Source organism: Petaurus breviceps, unplaced genomic scaffold (genome assembly GCF_028583685.1).
Source record: "Petaurus breviceps papuanus isolate PSGF00001 unplaced genomic scaffold, PetGlider_PUasm1.0 214, whole genome shotgun sequence".
Taxonomy (NCBI): Eukaryota; Metazoa; Chordata; class Mammalia; order Diprotodontia; family Petauridae; genus Petaurus; species Petaurus breviceps.
The window spans coordinates 4,507,862-4,530,801 of NW_027185863.1; the positions used below are offsets into that span (position 1 = coordinate 4,507,862).

The window sequence follows — 22,940 nt, forward strand, 5'->3', positions numbered from 1 at the left end:
GAAAACAAGCATTTGCTGAAATAGAGCCAAAGTAGTATAAGGAAGCTTTTCTTCCTCGTGAGCCTAGGAGTCCCTTAGGGAGATAATGAAGAGAAACAGTGTGGTATAGTGAAGAGAGCAGGAAACGAATGGGCACAGTGGTTAGAGTGCCAGGCCTGGAGTCAGTAAGACTCATGTTCCTGGATTCAAATCTGCCTTCAGATATTTGATAGCTATGTGACCCCAAGGAAATCACTTAATCTTATTTTCCTCAGTTTCCACATCTGTAAAATGAGCTGGATAAGGAAATGGCAAACCAGTCCAGTATCTTTGCCAAGAAAACCCCAAATGGTGTCATAAAGAGTCATATATGATGGAAAAAATAACTGAGCAAGTGAAGAGAGCACTGAACTAAGTTAAAGAAACTGAGATCCTAATTCTATCTAGACTGTGAAGTTCCGCAGGAAACTTTAACCTTTCTAGGTCTCAGAGGTCTCATCTCATGTGAAAGGAGGGAACTGTACTACAATCCTACCCTGAATCTTCCTAGTTTTGAAGTGCTTTGATTCAATTCAATCTCAAATTAGTTGCTGTTTTTTGAGTACTTTTGTTAAATAACCAAATGCTTGGGAGTACCTTTGCCTTAACACATAGCATAAGCAATCCAGGATCTTACAAATTACCTTTTTATAGAAAATTACACAAATTAGCATGTTCATTTTCTTGTCACCTAATTGAAAATGTTAAATACTCAATTGACCTGAATTCTTAGTGTTTATTTGTTGCTCATCCTTTGTTCTTGGAGAAGACCAATAACATCATGAAGCATTTATTAGGTGCTTACTGTGTGCTGGGCAGTATGATAAGCACTGTGAGTAAAAAGGGGAAAAAAAAGCAGTTCCTGCCCTCAAGGGACTTTTAGTCTAATGCTGGAAATCAAATAAAGATCCATACAAGGAAGAAAAAAACAGAGCAGATGGAAGGTAACCTAAGAGCAAAGGCAGTGTGTGTGTGTGTGTGTGTGTGTGTGTGTGTGTGTGTGTGTGTGTGTTTATTGGGGGTTGGGGGGAACTTGAAGGAAGAGTGCTTGAGCTGATTCTTAAAGGAAGGCAGAGAATTTAAGAGCCAGAGGCTGGGCAGGCTGGTGTTCCTGGTGTGGCTTCTCCTGTTTCTCAGTCATGAGAGTCAGAGGTTAAGCAGGAGGGCACTGCGTCTGGCACATTCTCTTTCCTCTCTCCCTTAGGGGACTTTGCTGCTTTCGCTAGGTTGGCTTGCTGGCTCTGCTCTTGTCTCTTACCTTGGGAGAAAACGAATGTTTTTCAGTGAAACTAGTCTTCAGTAGTTGGCTGAATTAAAAAAAATCTTTAAAATTTGGGAGGTATTAAGTTCTTTCTCACTGGAGGGTTTTAAGCAAAAACTTGATTATTACTTATCAGTCATGTGGTAGTGAGATTTCTTGTTCAGGAACCAGTCATTCACCAACCAACAAACTGGGTGTCTTCTGAGGTCCTTTCAGTTCTGAAAGTCTATTATTCCAAGACCTGTATTTAAATTCTCTCTCCAACACTTTGAGTTATGTGACCATGGGAAAGGGAACAAGTCTTTCATCTCTCTGAAACTCAGTGTTTTTCATCTTCAAAATGGGGATAACAGTTCCTGTAGCACCTACCTCACAAGCTTGTTGTGAGGCTTCAGGAAGGTAATTTGTATAAAACATATTGCAGTCTAAGTACTCTATAAAGACTAAGTATTATGCTCTCTTTTTATCGGTGTTTTGCTTTTATATCACATTAATTTCTGACTATATTACTGCCTGCTTCTGCTATCCCTCCCCTTATAACAAAGATTTTTAAAAGAAGGGAAAAGTCAGTTCAACAAAACTAATCAATTAATAGACCATGATTGATGGTATGTGTAGTATTCCAAGTTCAGTCCATCTTTGCAATAAAGGGACAAAGGTACATTTTCTCAGTTCTTCAAGGCCAGCCAAGCTTGTATGTTATGATTATATAGCATTCAGTTTTGTTTTATGATTTATATTCATATCGCTGTAGTCACTGTGCATATTATTTTCCCTGTTCTATCTTCCCTGCATTGGTTCATATCTTCCCACTCTTGAGTTTTTCAAACTTGTCTCATTAATATTCCATTGCATTTATGTAACATAGTCTGTTAATCCATTCCCCAGCTGGTGGGCATCTCCTTTATCCCCCCCACCTCTTTATTACCACAGAAAAGTCTTATAATAAATATTTTGGAATTCATTGGATCTTTTTTCTATCTTTAACCTCTTTGACATATATGTTTAGCATGGGGATTCATCATCAAAGCATATGGACACTTTAGTTACCTTTTTTTTTTTTTTGCTTTTTGGAGGGGGGGAAGGCAGAGCAATTGAGGTTAAGTGACTTTCTCAAGGTAACACAGTTAGTAAGTGTTAAGTGTCTGAGGTCACATTTGAACTCAGGTCCTCCTGACTCCAGGGCTCTATTCACTGCACCACCTAGCTGCCCCTACTTTGGCTATTTTTTAAGCAAAATTTCAGATTCCTTTCTGGAAGATTGGACTAATCCACAACTTCACCAAAAGTGTGTTAGTGTGCCTGTCTTCCTACAACACTTCCAGTATTGATTATCTTATAGACTCACAGATCTAGAGATAAAAGAAATTTCAAAGGTCAAGTCCCTCATTTTGTAGATGGGGAAACTAGAGCCCAGAGAGACTGAGGTACTTTTAAAGTCACAAACCGCAGAGATGGGATTTAATCGACATTCTTTAGACTTTAGATGCTGTGCCCTTTCTATTATGCCATTCTACTTCTCTCATTTTTCACCATATTTGTCAATTTACTGTGAGGTAAAATTTTAGTGTTGTTTCAGTTTTCATTGTCTTATTAGTGATTTGGAGTAATATTTCATGGCATTGTTCACCATTTTGCTCTTGGAAACTATTTGTTCACAGCCTTTGGGGAGGGGTCTTGACTTTGGTTAATTTTGTTCATTCTCTATGAATAAGCTATCAGACACTTATATTTGATACAAAGATTTTCCCAATTCACAGTTTTTCTTTTTATGCTAGTTGCATTGATTTTTGTACAAGCAGATTTTCAATAATAGGTAATTAAAAGTACCTACTTTATCTTTTGTGATCTCTTCTAGCCCCTGTTTAATTTTTCCCCCCAAGCCAAAGTTTAGAAAGATAACTCTATTCTTTTTCCTCCAATTTTTAAAAGATGTGATATTTTATTTTTAAGTCAAATATCTATTTGGAACTTGTCTTATACGTTCTAAGATATAGTTATTAATATTAAGGAAACACATGTGCACCCTTCTGTCAGCAGATAGAATCCCATTTTCTCAAATGTCTGGAGATCAGAATGCTTGGCAGAAGATTATATAATACCTTTGAGCACACTGTCTTCTACTGGCTTGTTTGCCTCCCCATCCCCATGTGGGTCCCTCCCCCCCTGGGATTTGCACTAGTACTTATCAGTGCATGCTCTTAAACTAGGGTCTCTGGACAACTTGTTCAGTTCAGCCAGATCCTTATCACTTATTCTTTGATCTTTATCTAATAGTAGTTTTCAGGGACTTATCCTTCCATAAGCTTTTCCCTTCAGGTGGCCTCCAGTGTGTTTGAGTTTTCAGATCTCTTTCTCTTAAGTTTCTGTGCAGGGCATCCTGTCATTTTTTTTTCACATGGACACTCCACTCTGCACATATTTAATCGCCTCCTATCAAACAAGCAAGAAGCTTTTTTTTTTTCACACTGACAAATACTGAACAAACATCTGCCTTCTGGCTGGAGTTGAGTCGAGATAGCTTTCTTTTATGTTGTCTTTCTTCCTAATTCATTGCTTTTCTCTGGCCTCTGTAGCTCCTGAGGCCTAGCTGGTGTCCCCTGGGAGTAGGCAAATCTTTCTGCTCAGCTCTTCTCTTCAAACTGCCAAAAAAAGATGAATATATAGAATCTACTTCTTGAAACCCACAGTTAAGATTGGCGGAGAATTACTGTCTGTATTTAGCACAATAGTGCTTTGACTTGTCATATATTCTATATGTATTGCAGGATACATGGTGACCCAGGGTACAGAGTGACTTCAATTTTTCTATGTAAAAATTCTGGTTTTTGCCTATACATTCAGCCAGGTCCTCATCTCTTTTTTTGTCCTTAGGAACCACTAATGGGAGCAGGACCTTGGTTCTTGACAGCTGCTACTGCTCATTAATCCCCTGTTAAAGGTTGTATATGCAGGACTCAATTGCAGGACAAGTTATATCAATTTAGGGAAGGAATTTTTTTAATGAGTCTTTAGAAAGTTTAAAAATACCATTATGGAGGAATAACAGTATAAGGAAAGAATAGCAGATGACAAATTAGACATGTGGGTTCTATTCTTGCCATTAACTATGGTCTTGATAAGTCATTTCTACTCCCTGGGCTTAATTTTTCACATCTATAAAATGAGGTGATTGGATAGGAAGATTTCTAAGATCCACATGGGCATAATAGAGAAAAAAAAAACTTGGAGAGTGAGGAGCGGAACCCAGAGAGGAAATGAAAGAATGAATCTGACTGGCCTGGTCACTTTCCTTAAATTGGAGGCCCTGGGAGGGATTGACCAATTTCTGAAAGACAATGATCTTCTAGGGTGAGAAGGCTACCAAAGTGTGGCAGAGAAAGAAACCCAGGGAATTAGAAGTGGAGCCCAGATTGGGGGAAGCTGAGCTGCATTAAAATTAAATTATAATGTGCTTTGGGGTAGGACAAAGACAGCTTAAATGAGGTAAAGGGTGTCAAACATTTTGTAATCACAAACTGACTTCTGGAATGTGTAGCTGGTATCGATGTTACAGGGGAGGTAATGGGCTTTCTATGTCCCGCAGTTGTTTGTATGCTGTGACAGTGAAGGCCTGACCCACCACTAATGCTTTAAGTTACAACTCTTCATTTCTATCAGGCATAAGAGGGAAGAGCTTAGTGTATTGGGTAAGAGGGTCCTATAGTGCTGCCTCATTTAAGGTTAGTCCTACAGGAGATATGAGAACCAAAGCTCCCTGACATCATCATGCGTCATAAGAAAAGGGGGTTTAGCTTTGTGGCTGACTTTCCACGTAGGTCTATTCTGTACGGCAGGCTATTTTGCTGTTTGCTCAGAGGATTCATCTTTTATTCCCTAGGAACAAAAGAATGAGGAGCACTTCCTTTGTGTAAGTCTTTGTGGGCAGCATGTGGGGGTGGATTCGTCAGCTGTTGTACTCTTTGTTCTGGATCCATTAGTGCTTGGCGAAGTCTGGATTTCGGGCAAAACAGAAACATTATGTGGCTGTTACTTTCAAAACATAATAAATATTCAGAAAACTTGGCCTCTAAATACAAACCTATCATCATCTCTTATCTAATTTTCCTATCTGAGTCCTAGGTGCTCTTTTAGACCACATGGATAGATCAATAATCAATAGCAATCAGGGTCTCAGCTGCTGATATTCATACGCCACTCTGTTATTTTCACAAAGCATCCAAAGTGGAATTTACATTTAACTAATCAATATTGCCCCATGGTTAGCATTCTAGATTTGGAAACTAAGGAGGGTATTGGTAGATACGTAAAATAGAGTTACGTGTGCACTTTCATGTTGGGAGAAGAGGAGCATAGATTGCAGAAGCAAAAAACTAGAGGCAAAGAGACAAATTAGGAGGTTATGACAATGTTCATTCAGTCATTTCTCAGTTGTTCTCATAACCCCATTTGGGGATTTCTTGGCAAAGATACTAAAGTGGTTTGCCATTTCCTTCTTCAGCTCATTTTACAGATGAGGAAACTGAGGCAAACAGGGTTAAGTGACTTTCCCAGGGTCACAAAGCTAGTAAGTGTCTGAGGTCAGATTTGAATTTAGGAAGATGCATCTTCTTGTCTCCAGGCTTGGCACTCCATGCACTATGGCGCCACCTGGTGGCCACAGTTTAGGTGAAAGGTGATACAGATCTGGAGTGGTGGTGAAGTGAGTACAGAGGAGACATATGAGAGAGATGTCAGAGAGGTAGAATGACAAGACTTGGCAATGAAGCAGACATGAGAAGTGGGGCATAGTGAAGAGTTGTCAATGACTTTAAGGTTTCAAACCTAGTTGAATAAAGGAAGGGTGGTGTCCTCAAAAGAAAAAGGGAAAATAAGAAGAAAAGATTGTAAGTTCTGTTTTGGTTATATTAGGATGTCAAGGGGCAGCTAGGTGGCACAGTGAGTAGAGCACCAGCCCTGGAATCAGGAGGACCTGAGTTCAAATCCAATCTCAGACACTTGACACTAACTGTGTGACCTTGAGCAAGTCATTTAACCCCAACTGCCTTGCCTATTACCCCCTCAAAAAAATGCCTATGGGACATTTGATTATAAATGTATTATAGTTGAGGGGGGCAGCTAGGTGGCGCAGTGAATAGAGCAACAGCCCTGGAGTCAGGAAGACCTGAGCCTCAGACACTTGATACTTACTAGCTGTGTAACCTTGGACAAGTCACTTAACCCCAATTGCCCTGCTTACCGCCCCCCCCCCCCAAATGTGTTGCAGTTGACCTGTTATACTAATTTCACAGATGAGGAAATTGAGACTCAGTGAATATACATGACTTACTCAAGGTTACATAAGAGATAAAGCTGGGAATTTGAACTCAGGTCTTCTGCCTCTAAATTTAGTGTTTCTACTATGCCACAAACTAAAAAAAGAGTTAGATACTATGGTGATAATTTGGCCACTGACATAATTTAGCTTCTTAAGTTAATATTATATACACTACCTGTATGAGAGTATACATGTCATGTAGGCTCCTCGGGGTTTCGGTTTCTTCTTCTATAAAATGAGAGAGTTGGGCTACGTGGTTTCTGACATCCTTCCCACGTCTAGAGCTATGATGATTCTATGACCATGTTCTTACAATTTTTTTCTTATTAGTTTTTCTGTCTTGTTTTATGGCAATGGGAAATCAAGATATAATTATAGGATTGGGCTATAATATTATATATGTGTATATATATATATATGTACTTGTATGTATATATAATGTAGCTAGTCAGTTGTCACGTGGGATACATTCCCCTAGTGATGCTGGATGAGATAAGAGAATCAGATACCCAGCACTTAAAACAAATCTGTAGGACATGACATCATTGCTAGAACCTTTTCATTGTTGCACTTTGTGTCTAGGCACTGGGCACAACCGTGGCTCACCAAAATGAGCTTTGGATTCCTCTCCCAGAGACTCAGTAGGCAGGACCACACAAAACAAAGGGACATGGGAAAGAAACCCAGTCTACCAAAGCCAGGCCCATTACATACAACCTTTCTAGAAATCTATTTGGTCAATTATTCCTCCAGGCAGCTAGCATGGACCAGTGGTTCAGTGTATTGAGCGGGGGCTTAGGAAGAACTGAATTCAAATCCTACCTGAGACATTTACTAGCTATGTGACCGTAGGAAGACATGACCTCTCTCAGCCTCAGTTTCCTAATGTGTAAAATGGGAATGATGTCAATAGCACTTCCCTCAAATGTTTTTGTTAAGATTAACTGAAATAACAAATGTGCAATGCTTTGCAAACCATAAAATATAAGACAAAACTCCTTGAGAAATATATAAAACATATAAATATTATTATTGAGAAACATATTTATAAATATATAAAATATATAAATATTGTTATTATTATTATCCTCTCATATACTGCAACGTGAAACTTACGAATGATGGACCAATTGGACATTTATACACTGTCACTGAATACAAGGTGAATCTCGCTTGAAGGCCTCTTGTTCCCCAGCTCCAGTGCAGGCGGATTCTCCTGTTGTATGGCCCCAGGTGCATTCCTCCACCCCTACTTCACTGGTTGCTAATGTCAATGATGAAGGGAAGAGCAGAAGAAGTAAAACAAGCTCCTCCTTATCCGATTCCCCGATTCCTTTCTCTCTTGCTGCTGCTATTACAAGAGGAGCAGAGGGAATGGTTTGAGTCACTAACATATTTCTCCTATTACTAGTGACCAATAATGGAGAGCTGAACTGTCTTGTACTCTGTAAGACAGTATGTAAGGTTACTTCCCAGGGCTGTAGTGGGCCAGAGTTGGGAGGAGCGTTTCTCACTGAAGCAGACTATCACTGTTTTGATCCTCCCTCCTTGACATTCATCACACCTAAAATGCCTTCTCCTTTCTTCTCCATTTACCTAAGCCCAATCCTTCTTTCAAGTTCCAAATAAGGAAAGTGAGGGTCAAAGAAGACTGATTGCTGAGCTGCTGGAAGCTTTCAACAGACAACATTCTTACCAATAATGTGAATGACTGAAGAAAGGCTCAGCTTAGATACAGACTTCCTTAACATGTTGCCATAGCAGTGTTTATTTTCCTCTTTGGAAAGTTATATTTCCTCAACCTGTACTACAATGTAAGATTTACCCAGTAGCATTATCTTTTAAATCAATATAGTTCAGCAGTGAAAGAATGTCCCAGAGCACTTGGGAATCATAAAATCCCAGCATTTTTAATAAAAGAATTTCTTGTCTTCTTCCTTCTTCTTTTATAGGCGATCCTGTCATTTTATCCTATAACCTTGCAAATGATATACTAGAGATACGTCCGAGGCCAACATAGTATCTAATTTCTTCTCCTAGGGACCGAATAAAATACTTTAACCATTTTACTTTAAACTGTAGAAACACTGATTAGAGAGAGGGTGATGTAGCATCTCAAATCAATTCCCACAGAAGTGAGAGGAAGAGATGAAAAAAAAAAGAAAAAAGAAAATCTGAGCCCATTTTTCCAAGAGCTCCCTCTTCTCTCTTTTTCATCTTCCTTCTCTCAGATGTCTTTCCTCCTTTATCTCCTCTTTCCCCCCTCTTTCATGAAAAGGCAGTCCTTGCTAAGGCAAAGCCCCTTTACCTAAACGTTTTTTTTTTTTTTTGCTTTTTGGAGGGAAGAAGGCAGGGCAATTGGGGTTAAGTGACTTGCCCAAGGTCACACAGCTAGTAAGTGTTAAGTGTTCAGGGTCGGATTTGAACTCAGGTCCTCCTGACTCCAGGGCCAGTGCTCTATTCACTGCACCACCTGGCCACTCTACATAAACTCTTGCTATCATTTCATCCACTCTTTTCCTACCAGATTGTCACCAGTATCATTCTCACTCTCATTAACCTTCAATCAGTCCCTACATTCTGGTTCCTGCTTTGCTGTGTACAAACTCCCCTATGTCTTCCTCTTCCTCCTCCTTAAAAACAAAACAAAACAAAAGCAAAATCTCACTTACTCCAACCATCTCTTCTAAATATCATTCTATATATTTCTTCTTCTTTAAGACAAGACTCCTTGAGAAAGCTATTTACAATAATCCTTCAACTGAAACTATTCTCTCCAAATTATCAATAGTTTTTTAAATTGCCAAACTGAAAGTTCCTTTTTCAGTCAGTACTCATCCTTGAACATTCCTTTGATACTTTTATTTTTTTAGATTTTGCTTTTTTTGGAGGGGGGAAGGGAGGGCCATTGGCGTTAAGTGACTTGCCCAAGGTCACACGGCTAGTTTTGTGTTAAGTGTCTGAGGCTGGATTTGAAGTCAGGTCCTCCTGACTCCAGGGCTGGTGCTCTATTCACCACGCCGCCTAGCCGCCCCCTTTGATACTTTTGTTTTCTGGATATTCTTTCCTCTCTAGGTTTTTGTGACACTGCTCTCCCCTGGTTCCTCTCCTCTCTGTCACACCTTTCCTTCTCAGTTTCCTTTGCTGCCATCCAAGTCATTCCCATTAACCATAGGTCTTCCCCAATGGTCCGTCTTGGGCCCTCTTTTTGTTCTCCCCTTACACTCTTTCTCTTGTAGCTCCTATAAGCTTGGTTATCTTCTCCATGCAAATAATTCCCAGATCTAAATGACCTCTTGATCATTGATTTGGTTATACTTCTTTGAGCAAGAGGAAAAAAATCAAAGCAATGAATAATCCCTAAGGTTTCAAAGGCAGCACAGAGCTTAGTTTTAGAGTCAGGAAGACCTGACTTTGAAGCATGCCTCTGATATTTATTAGCTGTGAGACACTGAACAAGTCACTTAACCATGCCAAGTTTCAGTTTCACATTCTGAAAAATTAACTTCAACCCCACAGGGTTGTTGCAGAATCAAATGAGAAAGTGTATGTAAAATATATTGCAAACCCTAAAGCCTTACATAGATGTGAGTTATTATATTTAAACCCACAAGAATATAACACATCAGTCAGGGAGTACAAATTACTTTGATTCCGGACACATCTGAAAAATTACAAGAATGTGCCTTGTAAGGAGAACACAAAAGCTAAGGGAGATTATAAGATTTGGATCTGTCTAAGTATTCTTGAGCCTTTATCCCAAGCCATATCAGCTTCTTTCTTCCTTTTCCCTTCTACTTCCAGTCTTAGCCATAGTTTAACAACCACTAATTGTTCAGTAAAATGATTCTTTATAAAGGTCAGAGAGTCAGGATTATCCTTGAATGCTTTCTAATATAAAGGTATAAATAAATGTATATGTGTACATATATAGACACATATATAAGTATATCTAATGTATATGTGTATATATGATATGTATATATATTAGAAAGCATTCATAGATGATTCTGACTTTCTGACATTTATGAAGAAAGAATTATTTTATTGAATGATTAGTGGTTGTTAATCTTTGGCTAAGGATAGAGGAATAGAATATAATATACATATGATACAACTCATGTATGTATTTGCATATATACACATACATATGTACACACATTTATACATACACATACATTACAGTCTTGCCGTATTGCCACAAATCTCTTATTGAGCAGGAGAAATGTTTTTGGACTTATAAATCAAAGAATTTAATTTGAAGTCCTGTTTTTCTCAATTATTAGCTGGGTGACAGTGGTCAACTTCAACTTCCTAAGCACCTTTCTCCTTTGTAAAATGGGTATAATAATATTTACTTGACCTACCTCATAAGGTTATTGTAAAGAAAGTGATTTGTAAACTCAAAAGTGATACTTAAATGCAATATATGATTCTTATTATAATCTAATTTTCTTATTGAAAATCCCCCTTTCCACCAAAACTTGAGCAACTTTGCAAGTAAAAGTCTTTGGTTTTAGTGAATGATACTTTAAGAAATGAAATCAAAGAGAGACTGTAAGTTGGATAGCCTAATTGCTGGAGCTGGAGGATTATTTTAAGGTTTTGGATGTGTTTCTATTTCTTCACGAACCTCTGTCACTTGTAAATCATACATAAGGTATTGTGCTTAGGCTCAAATAGAATTCAATTGATTCAGAACACTTTAACTTTGAGAGTTTCAATTGGAGATCCTCTAATCCTTTCATTTTACAGAGAAAGAGTTTGTTGTTGTTCAGTCATATTCAACACTTTATGACCCCATTTAAAGTTTTATTGGTAAATATACTGGAGTGGTTTGTCATTTCTTTCTCCAGCTCATTTTACAGTTGAGTAAACTGAGGCAAATGGAGTTAAATGATTTGCCCAGGGTTTCTCAACTATTGAGTATATGAGGCAGGATTTGAACTTAGGTTTCCCTGACTTTTAGCCTCATTCCATATACCCTCTGTATCATCTAGTTTCCACAGAGGAAGATTCTAAACCTTAGAGAAGTGAAATGACTTACCAAGGTAAACCTAGCTAAGTGTTAGCAGAGTTCCTGGCTACCAGCCCACCTCCTTCCCGGGTCCCCCCTCCCATTATAACATAAATGAAAGAGTAATCATTGATATCTATTAAGCAAGTCACTTATCTTCTCTGAGGTTTAATTTCCTCATCAGTAAAATGAGGGGGGTGGATTAGATTACCCTTCAGGATCTTTCTAGCTCTAAATCAACAATCCTATGTCAACAACATTAGAAATTATTCTTTCCAGGGGCAGCTAGGTGGTGCAGTGAATAGAGCACTGGTCCTGGAGTCAGGAGGACCTGAGTTCAAATACGGCCTCAGACACTTAACATAAAACTAGCCATGTGACCTTGGGCAAGTCACTTAACCCCAATTGCCTTATCTTTCCCCCTCCTGTATAAAAACCAAAGAACAACAAACCCCAGAAATTATTCTTTCCAGTAAATAATAATGATAGCTGACATTTCAGTAAAAATTCATTAAATATCTCCTATGTTCAAGGTAGTTTAGCATAGTGCCTGACACATAGTAGGTACTTAAGAAATGTTTTTTCCTAGGTGACGCAGTGAATAGAGCACCAGCCCTGGAGTCAGGAGGACCTAGTTCAAATCCAGTCTCAGAAACTTTACATTTACTAGCCCTGTGACCTTGGGCAAGTCACTTTACTCCAATTGCCCTACCTTCCCCTCTGCAAAAAAAAAATTCTTATTCCTTTTCAAGCACAAGCAAGTTACTTCTTTGCTGGAACACATTATTTCATCTGTGGTTGCATTGATTGAAGTTTTAGTTCAGAAATCTATGGGAAAATAACACAAAATTCTAAAGAAGGACAAAATTGCCTCTAGGGGTATTAAGTGGGAAATTACAGCATCCAGGAGCATGATACTCTCCTTGGACTAACATAATGGAGTTCATGAGCTCTGAAAATAAATGTGGGGGGAAACTGCTTTGTATTCCAGTGGAGTGTTTTCTTCCCACGAAGACCATGTCCTTTGTGGCATAAACCGAGATCAAGATTTGAGAACTATTTTACCTAACTTGGAAAGTGTGAGCAGCAAAACTGCAATGTATGCACTTACCAAGTCAACACAACTATTTGCCTTTGGTGTGAGTAAATGAGTGATGGCTAATTAACTCATAAAGTCCAACAACAACTTGGTAAAGAGTGTTGAAACCAAAGTCAGTAGACCTGAATTCAAATCTGACTTCAGACATTTACTAGCTGTGTGACCCTGGATAAGTCACTTAACCTATGTCTATCTCAAGTTTCCTCATCTGTAATATGGGGATAAAAATGACCCCTACTTCTCAGGATTTTGATTTAGTTCTTCTTGACTCCAAGTCAAGCAGTCTATCTACCCATGCCATCTAGCTGTCAATTATGATGAGGCTATTGTCATTGTCTAACCAAAGATTTTTTAAAAGCTGAACTGGTTCAGTGTCTGTTCATGAAGATTTTATTTCACTCTGAGAAAGAATGTTGCCTCCTACATTTATTTGACCATTCTCTGTCTGTCTCTTTCTCTCTGTCTCTGTCTCTCCTCTCTCTGTCTCTCTCCTTCCCTCTCTTTCTTCCCCATTTTCTTTCCTTGCCTCCCCTTCTCTTTCATAGGTAGTAGCCATTGCTGCTATGGCTATGACATCCTTTTTCTATTCCTCAGAAGAAAGCTAGTGAGTCTTTTTGCTGAACTTGAAAATAATGAATTTCTAATATGGTGTGGAAGAGTTATTTCCATGGAGATTTCCTTGTTATCTGTCCGTAAAGTTATTTGTTTCCTTTGAAGGCATCTAAGGGCTAGCAGTTTAAGATGCTAAAACACGATTTTAATAGGTGAAGAATGTTACATCTTCTTTTCAATCTCCTTTGTTGTACTTGAATACTTCAGGGATTTGTGTATGCTGGTATAATCCTCACTGGTGCTATGGTTTTAGTTGAGCCTATGATATATAAAGACAAGGAAAAGAGTGAAACCACTCCCAATGACTCATTGTGACATGGAGGCAAGCCTGATGTCTTGAAGACTATGGCAGGGAAGCTTAAACTCAGTGAGATTCCACAGGTATGGAGGGGCTTTGGAGATAGACTAGTAATGTTTGACAAATAAGGACTAGTTTCACCAACTTCAAAGGACCCAAAAAAAGGTTGACTGTAGTTTACTTGGCAAAGTTGTAGAGGGCTTATGATCAGCATTGTTGGAAAACAAAACAAAAATCATGATTATTTTTTCAGAGATCCTTGAAGTTCTGAGCAAGAAGGGAGTGCCATGTTGGATCTTGTTGGGTAGATAGTGAACCAGGAGCATGTTATGTACATGGCACTGTGTGGGATGTAACAAAAAATGTGAAAAGAGTAGGCAATGGTGTCCTCGTGTACTGGAAAGTGCACACTTTTGAGAGAGAAGATGGAAGATGCCAACCCCACTTCAGGTTGCTGAAGGAAAAGAATCTGGGAAGAAGCTGACATGAAATGAGCCAGAAGTCTCCATTATGTCCCTATCCCCAGCTTTCTACATCAGAAACTTTGGGGAACTTCCCCTTGGGTGAAATCTATGATTCTTTTAAAAATTTATTTATTTACTTATAGTTTACAACATTCAGTTCCACAATCCCTTGAACTCCAAATTTTCTCCCTCTCCCTCTCCACCTTCTTCCCCCACCATGGGGTGGCATGCAATCAGATATAGGTTGTGCAAATACCTTCACATTAAACATTAGTCAAATTGTAAAGAAAGATGATAACCAATGGAGTGAACAATGAGAAAAAAGGGATGAAAAAATCAAAACACAAAAGAGAGGGAACAAATAGTTTGCTTCAATCTGCTTTCAAACTCTGTGGTTCTTTTCTCTGGATGTGGATATCCCTTTCCATCATGAGTCTTTTGGAGTTGTCTTATAATCTTTCATTGCTTAGAGGAGCCCAGTCTATCAAAGTTAGTCATCACACGGATGATGTGTCTGTAATTGTGTACAAAGTTCTCCTGGTTCTGCTCTTCTCACTCAGGATCAATTTATATATGTCTCTCCAGGTTATTATGAAGTCCTCATAATATTTCTCATTTCTTATAGCACAATAGTATTCCATTACATTCATATACCACAGCTTGGTTAGCCATTCCCCATTTGATGGGCATCCCCTTGATTTCCAATTCTTTACCACCATAAAAGAGTATGATTCTATTTCTTGGTTAAGCTGAGTTACCTTTCTCCCAATGGGAGAGCTCCTTCACTGTGTACCTCTTGCATTATTCTCCTATGTATACATTTTTTTCTCCCTGATTTCTGTTTTTCTACAATTCAGACAAATATGTTTATCAACTAAAAAAAAGGAAAAAGAAAAAAAGAAAGTGACTTGGAGCCAGAAGATCTGGGTTCTAATCCTGTCTTTTCTACTTAATTTTTGTAGAATTTTTGACTAGTCACCTTTCACTTTCCTCATCTACAAAATGGGAATAATCATACAAATACCTCTCTATCAAGTTTGTGACGAGGATCAAAAATAAATATAAGCTTTTAAAAGTGATTATTTTAGTTTTTGTGTTTGTTTTCTCGATGTTGGGGTACAGTGACCCAGCTCTTTAATTTTCTTCTAAGGCAGCATTTGAATTGATGTCATGAATTAATTCCTGTTTTGTATATTTTTTTGTCTCCTATTAGAACTATATAGGTCCATGTTGTCTCCCTTTTTAGGAAAATAACCTTCTTGAAAGCAGGGACTGTTTTGCTTTTGTCATTGCATCCCTGGCTCCAAGTTTAACGCCTGGCACGTGCTCGCTTGATGGATCTCAGTATAGAGGTGCTTTTTTTGACATTGCACACAGACACATCTGTGGTCAGCTGTGAATGAATGTATCTGCTTAGGTTCCCTATTCTAGCCATGTTTCAGAGTCATCACTTATCTGAAACAATCAAAACAGCAGTGGTTATGCATGGCGCCTTGCTAGCATGCTGTTTGTAGTTTAACGTGGTACAATCTCAGCCAAGCAATGGAATGAGGATAAAAAAGGTGGGAAAGGAGTACAGAATCTGATTCATTATAGTCTACTTGGCAAGAGTCATTTGTTTGAAAGAAAAAGTATTAATGAAAGGGACCAATTATTTAAAGCTATCATAATGGTATTGTTTTTGTTCAGTCATGTTGGAATCTTCATGACTTCATGAACCATAGCATGCCTGGCCCTTCTATCCTTCACTATCTCTTGAAGTCTGTCCAAGTTCATGTTAATTGTTTCCATGATGCTATCTATCCATCTCATCCTCTCCCATCTCCTTTGGCCTTCAATCTTTCCTAACACCAGTGTTTTTTCTAATAAATTCTATCTTCTCATTATTTGGTCAAAGTATTCAAGCTTCAGCCTCAGTATTTGACCTTCCAGTGAATAACCTGAATTAATTTCTTTGAGCATTGACTGATTTGATCTTGCTGTCCAAAGGATTCTCAAAAGTCTTCTCCAGCACCGCATTTTGAAAGCATTGACTCTATGGTGCTCAGCTTTCTTTATAGCCTAGCTCTCACAGCCATACATTGCTTCTGGAAAAGGATAGTGTCCCAAGTGCTAACCACCTTCTGACTTGAATTTGATATGACCTGATAGCCATCAAAGAATTATTCTGTGCTTAAATGTATTGCCAGCTAATCTAAGTCATTCTGTGACAGTAAGAGGACTATGGATTTTTTTCAGCACCTGGGGCTTGAAATGTTATATATCAAAGGCTGCATCCCACAGAGAGGGCCACACTATGTATCACATTTTGGCAACTTAGTCATAAAAAGTAAAACTGAAACGGTTCTTTCCAGAATATGTAATCATGCATCTTTAATACAATTTTCTAGCTACAGAAAAGGAAAAAAATGATTTCCTTTACACAAAAGAGGATTAATATCTTATGAATAATAGCTAATGCTATTAATGTTTGTCAATAGCACTCCCATCTGATAATTAACGTTCAGCTCTGCTGAATTTATTGTTTTGAAATCCACTCAGGGAAAATATCTTTAAAATCTCCTTGAAACAGCAATATTGAAATATACTGAGTATGGGATTGTAATAAAAATAAGCCTAAGAAATTTCTGTCAGCAAAACAATAAAATAGCTGGGAATGAATAGAAGACAAAATAAAACCCAAGCAATTGACATAATGATATTTATCAAAATGGATTTTTCCAGAACTTGGATGTTAATTATGTCTCAGATTGGCATGGTTATCTTTCATATTTCTGGGTGCTCACTCACGTTGTTTCTTTGACATCTTGGGCCTACTTGTTCTTGTTAAATCCTACATTTGCTTCTATCTACACACACAGACACACACACACATGCATAATACAACTTTTATGTGCACTGACTACAGATGCTTTCATTCTTGTTTACATAAGATTAATAAACATATTTGTCTGAATAATAGCAATCCTACTCAACAATTGGAATCATTTTAATAACTAGTTAATTAATTGGTCACTTTAAGGTTTACAAAGTGCTTACCTCATAACAGTCCTGTGTGGTTGACTGGAGTTAGGAAGACCTGAACCTAAGTCTACCTCTGACACATACTGACTGGCCTTGAGCAGGTCACCCAAGCTCTTAGTATTCCAGGGAACTCTCTAAAATACTAACTTGCAAATATATTGCTGAACTACATGGAATGAATTTCTTCACTATGATTTCCTCAATTAAATGAAATCGTAGGTCCAGCTATTTCCCACAACCTTAAAGATATTAAAGAATAATTGAAATATAATATTATAAAATAGCATTTTAGAGGTCACAAGCATCTTATACTTTATGTTGACAAAACACTTTACATAATTTATCTTATTTGCAAAAAGGCTTTTCCATACTGCCCCCTGCTGGTACCTTCCTTTTTAAGATTACTTTCCATCTATGTTGCTTCTGGGGCAGCTAGATGGTGCCGTAGATAAACCATCAGGCCTGGAGTTAGGAAAACTCACCTTCCTGAGTTCAAATCTGGTCTCAGACACTAGCTGTGTGACCGTAGCTTAAGACTCTATACTTAAACCTATTTGCCCCCAATTCCTCATCTATAAAATGAGCTGGAGAAGAAAATGACAAACCACCCCAGTATCTTTACCAAGAAAGCTCCAAATGGGATCACGAAGAGTTGAACACAAATGAAATGACTGAACAACAACAGCAAAAAAAGCAAGAATGAGGACCCCCATGGGGCTGAGCTGAATATGAGAAGGCAGGAGCTGTTTTACTTTTAGCACCTAGAACATAGACTAGCACATAGTAGAAAATTAGTGAATGCTTGTTTGATTGAAAAGTTCAGTTAGGATTTAGAAAATGGAGAGTTAAAGTAAGAATCTGTTGGTGTGTCAATAATACTGTCCATGTTTGACCATGTAGTCATGAGTTTTCTGGCCTTCCTGGCTAGTTTGGTCTCACATGGCAAATTCTGGATCCATTACAGATGGAGGTGTCAGATATGCTGCCCTTTGGCCACATGCGGACCACAACATTCTGCTGTAGCTAGAACCAGATTAAAATGTACTTGGGGAATATTTAACAAAATAAATGAAAATAAAATAAAACATAGATAATTTTAATATGTGGTTTTCCAAGTCATTATGTGGTCTGCAGGGATTCTTTTGTATGACTTAGTGCCCCTCAAATTTCTGTTTGAATTTGATACCACTGATTATAGCCACCATATGGAGGATAGGGTCAGGGTCTTCCCACAAGAAATTTTGGACTTTATGAAAACTGTGAGATGATAAAAGAAAAAAAAACACCCTGCTATATAGGTCTATAAGACTAAAAAATATATAGTTTCTAATGTCACCTTATTTTATAATTTACAGTTTAGAGGAAGCTCTCATTTATGTTGTTTGATCTTATTCTTTTTTTATGCTTTATTAACTTCTGATTTACACCATTCGTTTCCGCCATATTTTGAGTTTCAAATTTTCTCCCCATTTTCCCCTACCCACTGCCCCAAAATAGCAGTCCCACAGGATATCCCCTCCTCCAATCTGCTCTCTCCCATACCCCTTTGGACTTTTCCAGTGGATCTCTATGCCTCAGTGCCTGTATATCTTATTTCCCAATTACATGTAAGATGGTATTAATAATAGTATATATATATACATACATACACATATATATACATATATATATATACATACATATAATTGAATATTTGATTTTAAAACTTTCAGTTCCAGATTCATTCCCTTCCTTCCTTGTCACCCATCCTTACTGGGAAGATACGCAGTTCAGTATAGGTTGTACAAGTGTGGCTAATGCAAAACAATAACATAGTAGATATATTGTAAAAGACTGACTATATTTCCCTACCTCCTATCCCACCTCCCACTTGTTCTATTTTCTACTTTGATCCCGTCTATTTTCAAAAGTGAGTGCTTCCAACTTCCCTCCCCCTCAAGCATACCCTCCCTTCTATCATCCCCCCCTCTCATCCCCTTCCCCCCTTATTCCCCTGGAGGGTGAGATACCCTATTTAGTGTGTATTTCACTCCTTCCTCAAGCCAAATTCAGTGGGAATAAGGTTGACCCATTCCCTTTTGCCTTCCTGTTCTTCCCCTCCATTGAAACCATTTTCCCTTGCCTCTTCTGTATGAGATAGTTTACCCCAATCTGTCTCTCCCCATCTCCTCTCATTATATTCCTCTTACCTCTTAATTTCACCTTTTAAGTATCATGCCTTCTTGTTAAATTGTTCCTGTGCTCTCTATCTATGTATACCTGTAAACATATATACACACATTCACATATGTAGTCATATGCCCATATACCTTCATATATAGACAAATATATATATATATATATATATTTCTAATCCCTTCAACTACTGAGAAAAGTTTCATAGGTTACAATTATTGTTTTTCCATGTAGGAATGTTAATAGTTCAACTTTGATAAGTTCCTTATGATTTCTTTTCCCTGTTTACCTTCTCATGCTTCTCTTGCTTCTTGTATCTGAATGTCAAATTTTTCTATTCAACTCTGGTTTTTTCATCAAGAATGCTTGAAAGTCCTCTATTCCAATGAATGACCACATTTTCCCCTGAAACATGATGCTCAGTTTTGCTGGGTAGCTGATTCTTGATTTTAATCCCAGCTCCTTTGACCTCTGGAATATCATATTCCAAGCCCTTAGATCCCACAGTGTAGAAGCTGCCAGATCCTGGGTTATCCTGATTGTTTCCACAATATTCAAATTGTTTCTTCCTGGCTGCTTGTAATATTCTCTCCTTAATCTGGGAATTCCAGAACCTGGCTATAATATTCCTAGGAGTTTTCTGTTTGGGATCTTTTTCAGGAGGTGATCGGTGGATTCTTTCAACCTCTATTTTGCCCTCTGGTACTAAAACATCAGGGCAGTTTTCTTTGAGAACTTCCTGGAGGATGATTTCTAGGTTCTTACTTTGGTCATGGCTTTCAGGCAGTCCAATAATTTTTGAATTATCTCTCCTGGATCTATTTTCCAGGTCAGTGGTTTTTCCCATGAGATATTTCACATTGCCTTCTATTCTTTCATTTGTTTGGATCTGTTTAACAGCATCTTGATTTCTCATAAAGTCATTAGCTTCCATTTGCTCCAATCTAATTCTGAAGCAATGATTCTCCTCATTGAGTTTTTGAGATTCTTTTCCCATCTGGCAAATTCGACTTTTTAAGGCATTCTTCTCCTCAGTGCCTTTTTGGGCCTCCTTTGCCATTTGAGTCAGTCTGTTTTTTAAGGTATTATTTTCCTCAGTCAGGCTGTTGACTCTCATTTCATAATTTTCTTGCATTGTTCTCATTTTGCTTACCAATTTTTCCTCCACTTCTATTATTTGGTTTTTAAAATCTTTCTTAAGGTCCTCTATGGCCTGTAATCAGCTTGTATTTTCCTTTGAAGCTTTTGGTGCAGGAGTTCTGACTTCACTGCTTTCCTCCTGTTCCATGCCTTGCTCCTTCTTGTCCCTAATATAGGAGTGTATTGTTGGAATCTTCTGTCTGCTTTGTTTCCTTTGCCTGCTCATTTTGCCACTCAATTATTTGACTTTTGGGCTTTTTGCCACAGTAGGACTCTGCCACCAGACAGGGGAGTTTTCATCCCAAACACTGGGGTTTTCTCAGCTGCTGGAGGTATTAGATGGGTGCCCTCTCTGAGGTCTCCACACCCTCTGGCAAGCTGGACACACACCCCAGGACCTCCACCCTAGATTGCAATCCAGATCCAAGCAGGTTAAAGCAAGAGCGATGACCCCTCAGACTGGTGCTTGGTCCCCCTATACTCTGCAGGCCAAGAGCTGAAGCCGCCGGGTGGCGCTGGCTGGCTGTGCTGGGCTCTTGGTGGCTTTTCGCCCTGGGGGTAAAAGCCACGCACTCCCACTTACTGGTCCTAAAGTCCAGACTGTAGTGACCTCTCACTTTGTCCTTTGTGTCTGTTGATAAATCTGGAAACGGCCACAGCTGCTGCTGATCTGGAGTCCCTCTGGCCAGCGGCTGGTCAGGCCCACCCTGAGGCTAAAGCCTCTGCATGGGGCTGGGCTCGGGTCCCAGAGTGCTGCGCTGGCCGATTCCTGCCGGCCTGCCGGGCTGTCCTCAGCAGGAGGTTAGCTTCTCTGTGTCATTTTGTGGGTTCTGCAGCTCCAAAATGTGTTTAGAGTCCCCTTTTTACATGGATTGGGGAGGGTGGAAGCCGGAGCTGCAGGAAGGTCGTGCTTCTACTCCGCCTTCTTGACTCCGCCCCAGTTTGATCTTATTCTTATGAGGGAGGATTGGCAGGAGGATTTTTTAGATGAGAAAACAGGGTTTATGTGACTTGTCTAAGAACCTGGACAAAAATCCAAGTCTTTTGACCCCTAGGTTTATTGCTTTTGCTATATCATGCGTAGTGTGTTACACTATGATTTGGGGGGGGGGGATGTCAAATTGCTTTTACTATTATTTTTACTTCTCACCCACTCTTGCCACCCCCTCATCACTCTTGCCTTAAAAAAAATGTGTGGTTCTGAAGAAATTCAGGGGAAGAGAAAGTCAATGCATATAAAGATTGTATGTATGCATGTATGTGTGTGAGTGTGTATAGATAGATATAGATATGCATGAGTGTGAGATATAAATACATATATATATATATTCACATGAGGTTGTGTGTACATGGGTATATGTATGTATAGACACACACACACAAGCACACAAATGAAGGTTCCATTACATTGTTGTTAACTAAGCCTTGAACGATCCATTGCAGGCATTGTGTCTCTGATTTCCCTGGCCGTCCTATCTTACGAGCGCTATAGGACCCTCACTCTATGCCCCAGACAAGGGACAGACTATCAGAAGGCACTATTGGCTGTTGCTGGCTCATGGCTATATTCTTTGGTCTGGACTGTACCACCTCTGATTGGCTGGAGCAGTTATGGAACTGAGGGAGCAGGGATGAGCTGTTCAGTGCACTGGACCTCAAAATCAGTCGAATCTGTGTCCTATATCATGTGTCTCTTCATCTTCTGCCTGGTCATCCCTATCCTGTTTATGGTCTACTTCTATGGCCGACTTCTGTATACAGTCAAGCAGGTAAGTCATCTTTAATTTCAACTATTTGAAATGAAAGGGATGCTTTTATTCTTGTTTGTGACAAAGTTGTCATTATAGCTTAGAATTTTTATTATGCACAACCTTAAATACAAAGTCAATTAACTGTATGTTGATGGCTATTTTTGTTTTAAAATTAATTCCTATGTACATTTTATCCATGAAACCATATTCATTATTCTGTCTTTATCACTTTCTGTTCTCTTTCTATGCATTCATCTATTTTTGCTTAAATTTTTCCTTTTTTATAATTGTTGAGTGTAGAGATAGTTCTACTTCTGCTTTCTTTGTTTCCCAATAATTCATGTCTATCCAAATTCCTTTACATTCTTCATGCTTAGAATTAATGACATAGTTATAGTTCACAATTCTGATATCGAATAATTTAATCAGTGATTCACTCATTTTGTATGTTTAAGGTTTTTTTGAGTTCTTTCAATTACAGATAATGTTGCTGCATGCATTTTTTTGAAGAGCTGTCTCTCTTTTTTCTTGAACATCGAGGGCACATCCCTAGTAATAGGATTAGGGAAATCAAAGATTTTGATTATTTTTGTAGCTCCTTGTGTGACAGATTGCCCTCAAAAAATTATCCACTTGTGGTGTGTAAGTATATTCGTTTCTCTACAAGCATTCCAGCATTGCATTTTGTCATTTTTTTGCTTATTTCCTGGTTAGTGTACCAAATCTCTCTCTCTCTCTCTCTCTCTCTCTCTCTCTCTCTCTCT

The 22,940-nt window shown here is 38.6% G+C and overlaps 1 protein-coding gene across 1 annotated transcript in view; it reads left to right on the forward strand.

Annotated features, from left to right (window-relative positions):
* LOC138165721 (vertebrate ancient opsin-like) overlaps positions 1-22,940 on the forward strand; it is a 313,361-nt gene that overhangs the window by 19,234 nt on the left and 271,187 nt on the right. Inside the window, exon 2 of the mRNA XM_069093997.1 lies at positions 21,869-22,194. Coding sequence (XP_068950098.1) covers positions 21,869-22,194 — 326 coding nt within the window. The remainder of the gene's footprint in view (positions 1-21,868; positions 22,195-22,940) is intronic.